At 44.5% G+C, this 14,144-nt stretch overlaps 1 protein-coding gene across 1 annotated transcript in view; it reads right to left on the reverse strand.

Annotated features, from left to right (window-relative positions):
• LOC120024355 (unconventional myosin-VI-like) overlaps nt 1–14,144 on the reverse strand; it is a 116,907-nt gene that overhangs the window by 48,854 nt on the left and 53,909 nt on the right. The window contains exons 13-14 of the mRNA XM_038968577.1: nt 2,390–2,547; nt 198–289 (exon numbers count right to left, since the gene is read on the reverse strand). Of these exons, the coding sequence (XP_038824505.1) occupies nt 198–289; nt 2,390–2,547 (250 nt within the window). The remainder of the gene's footprint in view (nt 1–197; nt 290–2,389; nt 2,548–14,144) is intronic.

The following is a 14,144-nucleotide window of genomic DNA, read 5'->3' on the forward strand; positions in this document are numbered from 1 at the left end:
TCTCAAAACGCATTGAAGAAGGTCCGATGGGAGGGACCCATGGACATACCCTTCAAATAGCTTAGAAGGAGGCGAGGAGATGCTAGGAATCGCAGAAAGACAACTTGAAGTTGATCCCTGGTTAGACAACTGGGATGTCAGTTAAGGAGGCAGGGACATTGGGGTGAACACACACAGACCCTGGAAGAAGCACTCACCTCTTTCAGGATGCGTTCGTTGAAGAACTGCTGCAGCTTCTCGTTACAGTAGTTGATGCAGAACTGCTCAAAGCTGTTGTGCTCAAAGTACTCTGGAAGAGAGACATCAGGAAACGAAAACACATTAAAAAACCAAGCACTTTAGCCGTAAACCACCACTGTCTCTGACTAATGGACTCTTGCAATTATATGCAATGTGTGGTTCATGTTATGTTCTGTATAATGTTGTCTCGTGGGGAAATGTCTGTTGTTGTTGAAGTTGTTTTATGGACAATTATGCTGTAAAACCATTTTCCCCCTGAGGGATAATAAATTGTGCTACTACTATCATATCATGTGGCATCGTGTATCACATCCATAGAACACATATGCCCAGTGCCTTCAGAAAGTATTCACACCCCTTGACTTTTTACACGTGTTACAGCCTGAATTTAAAATGGATTGAATGTAGATTCTGTGTCACTGGCCTACACACAATACCCCCATAATGTCAAAGTGGAATTGTTTCTTTTTAGAAATGAAAAGATGAAATTTCTTGAGTCAATAAGTATTCAACCCCTTTGTTATGGCAAGCCTAAATATGTTCAAGAGTTAAAATATGCGTTACAAGTCACATAATAAGTTGCATGGACCTAAGACAATAACATAGCATGGCAGCAACACATGAAAACACAGCATGCATGGTAGCAACACAACTTGACAACAACATGGTAGCAGCACAAAACATGGTACAAACATTATTGGGCACAGACAACAGCACAAAGGACAAGAAGGTAGAGAGAACAATACATCTCGATAAGCAGCCACAACTGTCAGTAAGTGTCCATGATTGAGTCTTTGAATGAAGAGATGGAGATAAAACGGTCCAGTTTGAGTGTTTTTTGCAGCTAGTTTTTGAATGAATGCCTCATCTCTGTACCCCACACATACAATTATCTGTAAGATCCCTCAGTTGAGCAGAACATTTCAAACACAGATTCAACCACAAATACCAGGGAGGTTTTCCAATGCCTTGCAAAGAAGAGCAACTATTGGTAGACGGGTAAAAAAAGCTGACAAAAAAGCTGAATATCCCTTTGAGCATGGTGAAGTTGTTAATTACACTTTGGATGGTGTATCAATACACCCAGTCACTACAAAGATACAGGTGTCCTTCCTAACTTGCCAGAGAGGAAAGATACAGCTCAGGGACTTCACCATGAGGCCAATGGTGACTTTAAAGCAGTTACAGAGTTTAATGGCTGTAACAGGAGAAAACTGAGGATGGATCAATAACATTGTAGTTACTCCACAATACTAACCTAATTGACAGAGGAAAGATGGAAGCATGTACAGAATACAAATATTCCATGCATCCTATTTGCATTAAGGCACTAAAGTAATACTGCTAAAAAGTATGTGCCAAAGCAATTCACTTTCTGTCCTGAATACAAATTGGGGCAAATCCAATTCAACACATTACAGAGTACCACTCTGAATATTTTCAAGCATAGTGGTGGCTGCATCCTGTTATGGGTATGCTTGTAATCGTCAAGGACTGCTTGTAATCATTAAAGACTGAGGAGTTTTTCAGGATAAAAAAGAAACGGAATCCTAGAGGAAAACCTGGTTCACTCTACTTTCCAACAAACTCTGAGATTAATTCCCCTTTCAGCAGAACAATAACCTGAAATAACAAGGCCAAATCTACACTGGAGTTGCTTACCAAAAATACTGAATTTTCCAGAGTGGCCGAGTTACAGTTTTGACTTAAATTTGCTTGAGAATCTATGGCAAAACCTGAAAATGGTTGTCTAGCAATGATCAACAACCAATCTGACAGAGCTTGAAGAATTTTGAAAAGAAAAATGGGCAAATGTTACACAACCTAGGTGTGGAAAGCTCTTAGAGACTTACCCAGAAAGACTCGCAGCTGTAATCGTAGGCAAAGGTGCTTCAACAAAGTATTGACTCAGGGGTGTGAATACTTACGTAAATCAGATATTCCTGACAACCTTTTTTAAATACATTTGCAAAAATTTCTAAAAACAAACTTCGCAATTATGGGGTATTAAGTGTAGATGGGTGAGATGTATTTAAATGTTTTATAAATGTTGAATTCAGGCTGTAACACACCAAAATATGGAATAAGTCAAGAGGTATGAATACTTTCAGAAAGCCCTGTACATAGGGCACATAGAAGGTGTACAGACCGAAGCCTGCGATATCCAGAACCCCGATGAAGTTGGCAGAGGAATGGAAGGGGAAACACTGGTTGACCCTGGTGACCACGTGGTCAAACAGCCGGCTGTACACAGCCTTGGCCAGGGCGTCCCGTGCGTTGTTTGCCTGCTCCACTTTCAGTGGCACTCTGGAGGGAGAGAGAGGGGGGAGAGAGAGAGAGCAAGAGCGAGAATGAGCACATCACTGAACTGAAATTAATAAACTTGACGTTTCTGTACGCAAAGCACATTTCTGTGAATAACATTCAATGAAGTATATCTGATCTAAAACTAATTAATCGCACGAGGGGAAATTGGATTTGTCAACAGCAAATAAACATACAGCCACAACGTATAAACCTGAGCACTGGTGGCTGGTGAAAGAAGTAGCCCACAACTCAAAGACGACAGAGTCACTCACTAATCTCTGACTGCAGTCAAGTATGCAGCTCAATAATTACAGACCATAGAGAGAGGGCTAAGAATGAAGAGGAATGGAAAAACGTACAATATGAATACCCCGTGGACTTAAAGTTTCTCAACAAGCTTTACATCTGCCCTTTTCTTTACAAACATCATTGTCATGCACTTTAGGCATGACAGAAAATAACTCATTCTTATCTGTGGTACTTAGCAGTTCTCTGAGTACTTAATGTCTATGTCCAAGTCCACCTTAATAATGATTTCAGATTCTTTTCACACACCTCTCTCTCTCTCTCTCTCTCTCTCTCTCTCTCTCTCTCTCTCTCTCTCTCTCTCTCTCTCTCTCTCTCTCTCTCTCTCTCTCTCTCTCTCTCTCTCTCTCTCTCTCTCTCTCTCTCTCTCTGTCTCTGTCTCTCTGTCTCTCTCTCTGTCTCTCTCTCTGTCTCTCTCTCTCTCTCTCTCTCTCTCTGTCTCTGTCTCTGTCTCTCTGTCTCTCTCTCTGTCTCTCTCTCTCTCTCTCTCTCTCTCTCTCTCGTCAGGACATATCCATTATCCTGTCCCCACTATGCATCTCCCTTCAGCACTGGCTGATGTGTTGAGACGACAGCCACATCCCACAAGATAAGGACTCTCCATGATAACCTAATCCATGATGACCCCATCCTCACCCCAACTCCCCAACTCATTTTACACCCTTGACCCCCCCCCCCCCAGCTCTCAGTACACACCTGGCCTCGCTCGCGTGCTCTTTCGCTCTAACACCACATGTTTAATTCATTATCCCCTTGCTTCTTCCAGCCAGTGAGAAGAGCCCATAGCCTCCAGTTAAAACATTTGAATACAAAGGTTAAGCCTTGGCCTCTCATTAAAAAACCAAGAGGTTTGCCATCACACTAACAGTAGCGGTGACGCATGTATCCCCTATGAAGCCCACATGCTCTATGATCTCCATAACATACTCTCCGGCACCATGTTCTCAGATGTAATCAGGAAGTTGAGAAGCTCACATCTCATTAAATTAGCTTTAAATGAGTCTGTGTAGTGAACATGTATATCGTTTTGCTGAGAGATTGGAAGACTGTACCCCCTGCCCTCGCTGAACTACCGAGTCCGCCACAGAACTCACCATGGTGGGGTAAACACGATTAACGTCCCTCTCTCCCACTCTCTGCCTCGCACATATAAACACCTTAAAGCTAGTCCCCAAACAAACTAGCATTTAGCTAGCTACGGCTTTCCCCCTTACATAAGTAATAAAAATAGCCCCGCTATAGTGGTGGAGCCGCAGACAGAGAGACGTTTGAAATCCACACCCACCCTTTATAAGACACTTACTGCAACTATACTCACACATTGCTATTGTTGCTATTAATTAAAACAGAAGATTATTTACATTTTAGTCATTTAGCAGACACTCTTATCCAGAGTGACTTACAGCACTGAATGCATACATTTATGTACTAGTCCCCCGTGGAAATCGAACCCACAACCCTGGCGTTGCAAGCGCCATGCTCTAACAACTGAGCTACACGGGACCACAAAGTACTGTACACCACTAACTCATTGCTTATTATTATGCCCTCTTAATGAAACGTGAGAGCTCTCCCTCTCACCACAGCATGCATACAGACCTTGGCCCTGGTCAAAAGTAGTGCACTATATGTAGGAAATAGGGTGTCATTTAGGACGCACTCATAAAGGCACAGCCAGGCCCATATAAACCAGCACTTCAAGCACTGTGCAAAAAAGTGTCTCTCGCTCCACAGATAAAACAACAGACAAACATTAGTGTGGGAGGGCGGGTGGGAGGGTAATTGCAGGTAGCGAGTGGCTTGGCATTCAGGTTGGCGAGCCGAGGGAGTGCCAAGATGCCCGTACAACAATTACAGTCAGGCATTAGAAAGACTGAGCCACGGCTAAATACATGCAAAGCCTTGGCGTAGATAGAGATAGGGACTGTTTCCTAAATGGCACCATATTTCCTATAGTACTCTGTCAAATGTAGTGCACTATATAGGGCAGGGATCATCAACTAGATTCAGTCGCGGGCAGATGTTTTCTTGAACATATGGTCAGGGGGCCAGAACATAATTACATCATTTGTAGACTGCAAATTGACCGCAAGAAGATCTAACAGACCGCCCAAACAGATATAATATTTGACTAAAATATTACTTCTCTTGCGCAAATAGCCTACAACTGTGTCTGTCCGGAGCTCACTGGAGCAGAAACTCTAAAGGCCCAGAATACTTTAAGTTTGCCAGCATGAGCTTTGGGCCTTGACCAAGTTCATAGAGTTTCAAGTTCCTTGCAAACAGACCATGCATAGCCAATGTGATTTTAAGGATATACAGTGGGGCAAAAAAGTATTTAGTCAGCCACCAATTGTGCAAGTTCTCCCACTTAAGAATATGAGAGAGGCCTGTAATTTTCATCATAGGTACACTTCAACTATGACAGACAAAATGAGAAAAAAAAATCCAGAAAATCACATTGTAGGATTTTTAATGAATTTATTTGCAAATTATGGTGGAAAATAAGTATTTGGTCAATAACAAAAGTTTCTCAATACTTTGTTATATACCCTTTGTTGGCAATGACAGAGGTCAAACGTTTTCTGTAAGTCTTCACAAGGTTTTCACACACTGTTGCTGGTATTTTGGCCCATTCCTCCATGCAGATCTCCTCTAGAGCAGTGATGTTTTGGGGCTGTTGCTGGGCAACACAGACTTTCAACTCCCTCCAAAGATTTTCTATGGGGTTGAGATCTGGAGACTGGCTAGGCCACTCCAGGACCTTGAAATGCTTCTTACGAAGCCACTCCTTCGTTGCCCGGGCGGTGTGTTTGGGATCATTGTCATGCTGAAAGACCCAGCCACGTTTCATCTTCAATGCCCTTGCTGATGGAAGGAGGTTTTCACTCAAAATCTCACGATACATGGCCCCATTCATTCTTTCCTTTACACGGATCAGTCGTCCTGGTCCCTTTGCAGAAAAACAGCCCCAAAGCATGATGTTTCCACCCCCATGCTTCACAGTAGGTATGGTGTTCTTTGGATGCAACTCAGCATTTTTTGTCCTCCAAACACAACGAGTTGAGTTTTTACCAAAAAGTTATATTTTGGTTTCATCTGACCATATGACATTCTCCCAATCTTCTTCTGGATCATCCAAATGCTCTCTAGCAAACTTCAGACGGGCCTGGACATGTACTGGCTTAAGCAGGGGGACACGTCTGGCACTGCAGGATTTGAGTCCCTGGCGGCGTAGTGTGTTACTGATGGTAGGCTTTGTTACTTTGGTCCCAGCTCTCTGCAGGTCATTCACTAGGTCCCCCCGTGTGGTTCTGGGATTTTTGCTCACCGTTCTTGTGATCATTTTGACCCCACGGGGTGAGATCTTGCGTCGAGCCCCAGATCGAGGGAGATTATCAGTGGTCTTGTATGTCTTCCATTTCCTAATAATTGCTCCCACAGTTGATTTCTTCAAACCAAGCTGCTTACCTATTGCAGATTCAGTCTTCCCAGCCTGGTGCAGGTCTACAATTTTGTTTCTGGTGTCCTTTGACAGCTCTTTGGTCTTGGCCATAGTGGAGTTTGGAGTGTGACTGTTTGAGGTTGTGGACAGGTGTCTTTTATACTGATAAGTTCAAACAGGTGCCATTAATACAGGTAACGAGTGGAGGACAGAGGAGCCTCTTAAAGAAGAAGTTACAGGTCTGTGAGAGCCAGAAATCTTGCTTGTTTGTAGGTGACCAAATACTTATTTTCCACCATAATTTGCAAATAAATTCATTAAAAATCCTACAATGTGATTTTCAGGATTTTTTTCCCTCATTTTGTCTGTCATAGTTGAAGTGTACCTATGATGAAAATTACAGGCCTCTCTCATCTTTTTAAGTGGGAGAACTTGCACAATTGGTGGCTGACTAAATACTTTTTTGCCCCACTGTATATATATTTTTTAAATCAGGATATTTTCTTTATTTGTTGGCTTCATGTAGGCTATTTTTACATATTGGCAATGTCAATAGAAGTTATTTTTAGATTTGTATAATTTTCATTTTGAAAGAATTTTGATGAACTGCATGACGTTGATTTTGAGACATGAAGACTTTATTATAAATGAAACTGTTCCATGAAAATGTGCATATGAAAACCATCAGTAGAGGAATCCTCAGCAGGCAGATCAGTAGGGAACGGTACGATAACATGGCACTCCAAATGGAAAAGGTTGGTGACCGCTGGTGTAGCCTTTTACTGGCAACTTCAGGAGCTTAGAATCTGTGAAGGCCAGCAGCAGCAGCGGGGAGGAGGGTCAGGAACAGTTCTTTCTTTCTTCTGGTTAGGCTATATTGATCTCTGGCTCCCTCTTCAGTAATGTGTCTTCATTTTTAAATCGCAGTACTTAAAGCATCAGACAAGTTCAGTAGCCTACATATAGTTGATTTCATTCAAAACATAGGTTGTGTCGATATATTGAAAAATACACACTTAAAAGTGTCAACCAATTGATTGGTCGGGGACAGCCCTATGGGAAACCCTGATATAATGAATAGGGTTCCATTTGGGATGCATGCAGGGACTAGGGGAGTCTTGGAGGAGGGCAAATGCTTGTCTTTTATTCCCTCCATTAATTTGAAGACTTCGGAGCTGTCCATTCCCACAGCAACATGACCTTATTGTTTCCCACAGCAACATGACCGTATTGTTTCCCACAGCAACATGACCGTATCGTTTCCCACAGCAACATGACCGTATCGTTACCCACAGCAACATGACCGTATCGTTACCCACAGCAACATGACCGTATTGTTTCCCACAGCAACATGACCGTATTGTTTCCCACAGCAACATGACCATATTGTTTCCCACAGCAACATGACCGTATTGTTTCCCACAGCAACATGACCGTATTGTTTCCCACAGCAACATGACCATATTGTTTCCCACAGCAACATGACCGTATTGTTTCCCACAGCAACATGACCATATTGTTTCCCACAGCAACATGACCGTATTGTTTCCCACAGCAACATGACCGTATTGTTTCCCGCAGCAACATGACCGTATCGTTACCCACAGCAACATGACCGTATCGTTTCCCACAGCAACATGACCGTATTGTTTCCCACAGCAACATGACCGTATCGTTTCCCACAGCAACATGACCGTATCGTTACCCACAGCAACATGACCGTATCGTTACCCACAGCAACATGACCGTATCGTTTCCCACAGCAACATGACCGTATCGTTTCCCACAGCAACATGACCGTATCGTTTCCCACAGCAACATGACCGTATCGTTTCCCACAGCAACATGACCGTATCGTTTCCCACAGCAACATGACCGTATCGTTTCCCACAGCAACATGACCGTATCGTTTCCCACAGCAACATGACCGTATCGTTTCCCACAGCAACATGACCGTATCGTTACCCACAGCAACATGACCGTATCGTTACCCACAGCAACATGACCGTATCGTTTCCCACAGCAACATGACCGTATCGTTACCCACAGCAACATGACCGTATTGTTTCCCACAGCAACATGACCGTATCGTTTCCCACAGCAACATGACCGTATCGTTTCCCACAGCAACATGACCGTATCGTTACCCACAGCAACATGACCGTATTGTTTCCCACAGCAACATGACCATATTGTTTCCCACAGCAACATGACCATATTGTTTCCCACAGCAACATGACCATATTGTTTCCCACAGCAACATGACCGTATTGTTTCCCACAGCAACATGACCGTATTGTTTCCCACAGCAACATGACCGTATCGTTACCCACAGCAACATGACCGTATCGTTTCCCACAGCAACATGACCGTATCGTTTCCCACAGCAACATGACCGTATCGTTTCCCACAGCAACATGACCGTATCGTTTCCCACAGCAACATGACCATATCGTTTCCCACAGCAACATGACCGTATCGTTACCCACAGCAACATGACCGTATCGTTTCCCACAGCAACATGACCGTATCGTTTCCCACAGCAACATGACCATATTGTTTCCCACAGCAACATGACCATATCGTTTCCCACAGCAACATGACCGTATCGTTTCCCACAGCAACATGACCGTATCGTTACCCACAGCAACATGACCGTATCGTTACCCACAGCAACATGACCGTATCGTTTCCCACAGCAACATGACCGTATCGTTTCCCACAGCAACATGACCGTATCGTTTCCCACAGCAACATGACCGTATCGTTACCCACAGCAACATGACCGTATCGTTTCCCACAGCAACATGACCGTATCGTTTCCCACAGCAACATGACCGTATCGTTTCCCACAGCAACATGACCGTATCGTTACCCACAGCAACATGACCGTATCGTTACCCACAGCAACATGACCGTATCGTTACCCACAGCAACATGACCGTATCGTTACCCACAGCAACATGACCGTATCGTTACCCACAGCAACATGACCGTATTGTTTCCCACAGCAACATGACCGTATCGTTTCCCACAGCAATATGACCGTATCGTTTCCCACAGCAACATGACCGTATTGTTTCCCACAGCAACATGACCATATTGTTTCCCACAGCAACATGACCGTATTGTTTCCCACAGCAACATGACCGTATTGTTTCCCACAGCAACATGACCGTATTGTTTCCCACAGCAACATGACCGTATTGTTTCCCACAGCAACATGACCGTATTGTTTCCCACAGCAACATGACCGTATTGTTTCCCACAGCAACATGACCATATTGTTTCCCACAGCAACATGACCGTATTGTTTCCCACAGCAACATGACCGTATTGTTTCCCACAGCAACATGACCGTATCGTTACCCACAGCAACATGACCGTATTGTTTCCCACAGCAACATGACCATATTGTTTCCCACAGCAACATGACCGTATTGTTTCCCACAGCAACATGACCGTATTGTTTCCCACAGCAACATGACCGTATTGTTTCCCACAGCAACATGACCGTATTGTTTCCCACAGCAACATGACCGTATTGTTTCCCACAGCAACATGACCGTATTGTTTCCCACAGCAACATGACCATATTGTTTCCCACAGCAACATGACCGTATTGTTTCCCACAGCAACATGACCGTATTGTTTCCCACAGCAACATGACCGTATCGTTTCCCACAGCAACATGACCGTATCGTTACCCACAGCAACATGACCATATTGTTTCCCACAGCAACATGACCGTATCGTTACCCACAGCAACATGACCGTATTGTTTCCCACAGCAACATGACCGTATCGTTTCCCACAGCAACATGACCGTATCGTTACCCACAGCAACATGACCGTATTGTTTCCCACAGCAACATGACCGTATCGTTTCCCACAGCAACATGACCGTATTGTTTCCCACAGCAACATGACCGTATTGTTTCCCACAGCAACATGACCGTATCGTTACCCACAGCAACATGACCGTATTGTTTCCCACAGCAACATGACCATATTGTTTCCCACAGCAACATGACCGTATTGTTTCCCACAGCAACATGACCATATTGTTACCCACAGCAACATGACCGTATCGTTACCCACAGCAACATGACCGTATCGTTTCCCACAGCAACATGACCGTATCGTTACCCACAGCAACATGACCGTATTGTTTCCCACAGCAACATGACCGTATTGTTTCCCACAGCAACATGACCATATTGTTTCCCACAGCAACATGACCGTATTGTTTCCCACAGCAACATGACCGTATTGTTTCCCACAGCAACATGACCGTATTGTTTCCCACAGCAACATGACCGTATTGTTTCCCACAGCAACATGACCGTATTGTTTCCCACAGCAACATGACCATATTGTTTCCCACAGCAACATGACCATATTGTTTCCCACAGCAACATGACCATATTGTTTCCCACAGCAACATGACCGTATTGTTTCCCACAGCAACATGACCGTATCGTTACCCACAGCAACATGACCGTATCGTTTCCCACAGCAACATGACCGTATTGTTTCCCACAGCAACATGACCATATTGTTTCCCACAGCAACATGACCATATTGTTTCCCACAGCAACATGACCGTATTGTTTCCCACAGCAACATGACCATATTGTTTCCCACAGCAACATGACCATATTGTTTCCCACAGCAACATGACCATATTGTTTCCCACAGCAACATGACCATATTGTTTCCCACAGCAACATGACCATATTGTTTCCCACAGCAACATGACCATATTGTTTCCCACAGCAACATGACCGTATTGTTTCCCACAGCAACATGACCATATTGTTTCCCACAGCAACATGACCATATTGTTTCCCACAGCAACATGACCATATTGTTTCCCACAGCAACATGACCATATTGTTTCCCACAGCAACATGACCGTATTGTTTCCCACAGCAACATGACCGTATTGTTTCCCACAGCAACATGACCATATTGTTTCCCACAGCAACATGACCATATTGTTTCCCACAGCAACATGACCATATTGTTTCCCACAGCAACATGACCGTATTGTTTCCCACAGCAACATGACCGTATCGTTACCCACAGCAACATGACCGTATTGTTTCCCACAGCAACATGACCGTATTGTTTCCCACAGCAACATGACCATATTGTTTCCCACAGCAACATGACCATATTGTTTCCCACAGCAACATGACCATATTGTTTCCCACAGCAACATGACCATATTGTTACCCACAGCAACATGACCGTATCGTTACCCACAGCAACATGACCGTATTGTTTCCCACAGCAACATGACCGTATTGTTTCCCACAGCAACATGACCATATTGTTTCCCACAGCAACATGACCATATTGTTTCCCACAGCAACATGACCGTATTGTTTCCCACAGCAACATGACCGTATCGTTACCCACAGCAACATGACCGTATTGTTTCCCACAGCAACATGACCATATTGTTTCCCACAGCAACATGACCGTATCGTTACCCACAGCAACATGACCGTATTGTTTCCCACAGCAACATGACCGTATTGTTTCCCACAGCAACATGACCGTATTGTTTCCCACAGCAACATGACCGTATTGTTTCCCACAGCAACATGACCGTATTGTTTCCCACAGCAACATGACCGTATTGTTTCCCACAGCAACATGACCGTATCGTTACCCACAGCAACATGACCGTATTGTTTCCCACAGCAACATGACCGTATTGTTTCCCACAGCAACATGACCATGTCGTTTCCCACAGCAACATGACCGTATCGTTTCCCACAGCAACATGACCGTATCGTTTCCCACAGCAACATGACCATATCGTTTCCCACAGCAACATGACCGTATTGTTTCCCACAGCAACATGACCGTATTGTTTCCCACAGCAACATGACCATATTGTTTCCCACAGCAACATGACCGTATCGTTTCCCACAGCAACATGACCGTATCGTTTCACAGCAACATGACCGTATCGTTTCCCACAGCAACATGACCGTATTGTTTCCCACAGCAACATGACCGTATTGTTTCCCACAGCAACATGACCGTATCGTTTCCCACAGCAACATGACCGTATCGTTTCCCACAGCAACATGACCATATTGTTTCCCACAGCAACATGACCGTATCGTTACCCACAGCAACATGACCGTATCGTTTCCCACAGCAACATGACCGTATCGTCTCACAGCAACATGACCGTATCGTTACCCACAGCAACATGACCGTATCGTTTCCCACAGCAACATGACCATATCGTTTCCCACAGCAACATGACCGTATCGTTTCCCACAGCAACATGACCGTATTGTTTCCCACAGCAACATGACCGTATTGTTTCCCACAGCAACATGACCGTATTGTTTCCCACAGCAACATGACCGTATTGTTTCCCACAGCAACATGACCATATTGTTTCCCACAGCAACATGACCGTATTGTTTCCCACAGCAACATGACCATATTGTTTCCCACAGCAACATGACCGTATCGTTTCCCACAGCAACATGACCGTATTGTTTCCCACAGCAACATGACCGTATTGTTTCCCACAGCAACATGACCGTATTGTTTCCCACAGCAACATGACCGTATTGTTTCCCACAGCAACATGACCATATTGTTTCCCACAGCAACATGACCGTATCGTTACCCACAGCAACATGACCGTATTGTTTCCCACAGCAACATGACCGTATCGTTACCCACAGCAACATGACCATATTGTTACCCACAGCAACATGACCGTATCGTTACCCACAGCAACATGACCGTATTGTTTCCCACAGCAACATGACCGTATTGTTTCCCACAGCAACATGACCGTATTGTTTCCCACAGCAACATGACCATATTGTTTCCCACAGCAACATGACCGTATCGTTTCCCACAGCAACATGACCGTATTGTTTCCCACAGCAACATGACCATATTGTTTCCCACAGCAACATGACCGTATCGTTTCCCACAGCAACATGACCGTATCGTTTCCCACAGCAACATGACCGTATCGTTACCCACAGCAACATGACCGTATCGTTACCCACAGCAACATGACCATATCGTTACCCACAGCAACATGACCATATCGTTACCCACAGCAACATGACCGTATCGTTTCCCACAGCAACATGACCGTATCGTTACCCACAGCAACATGACCGTATCGTTACCCACAGCAACATGACCATATCGTTTCCCACAGCAACATGACCGTATTGTTTCCCACAGCAACATGACCGTATTGTTTCCCACAGCAACATGACCATATTGTTACCCACAGCAACATGACCGTATTGTTTCCCACAGCAACATGACCATATTGTTTCCCACAGCAACATGACCATATTGTTACCCACAGCAACATGACCGTATTGTTTCCCACAGCAACATGACCATATTGTTTCCCACAGCAACATGACCGTATCGTTACCCACAGCAACATGACCATATTGTTTCCCACAGCAACATGACCGTATCGTTACCCACAGCAACATGACCATATTGACTCTTCTCTGCATGTAATACTGTGATTCTCTCTCCTCTCCACTGCTCAGCCCTCCCTCTACCAGTGTGTTCCATCATCAACAGGAAAAGTATGGTAGGGCTGAGGGAGGGAGGATGCATGAATGGCTGCTGCTGGCTGATGCTGCGGTGTGTGTGACAGAATAGCGCTCCTATTTTTAACTCAGCACAATACTCACTGGGAGTGATGTCGGACACACACACACACACACACACACACACAGATACATATACAGTTGAAGTCGGAAGTTTACATACACTTAGGTTGGAGCCATTAAAACTCGTTTTTCAACCACTCCACAAATTT

The sequence above is a fragment of the Salvelinus namaycush genome, chromosome 29 (assembly GCF_016432855.1).
Source record: "Salvelinus namaycush isolate Seneca chromosome 29, SaNama_1.0, whole genome shotgun sequence".
NCBI lineage: Eukaryota > Metazoa > Chordata > Actinopteri > Salmoniformes > Salmonidae > Salvelinus > Salvelinus namaycush.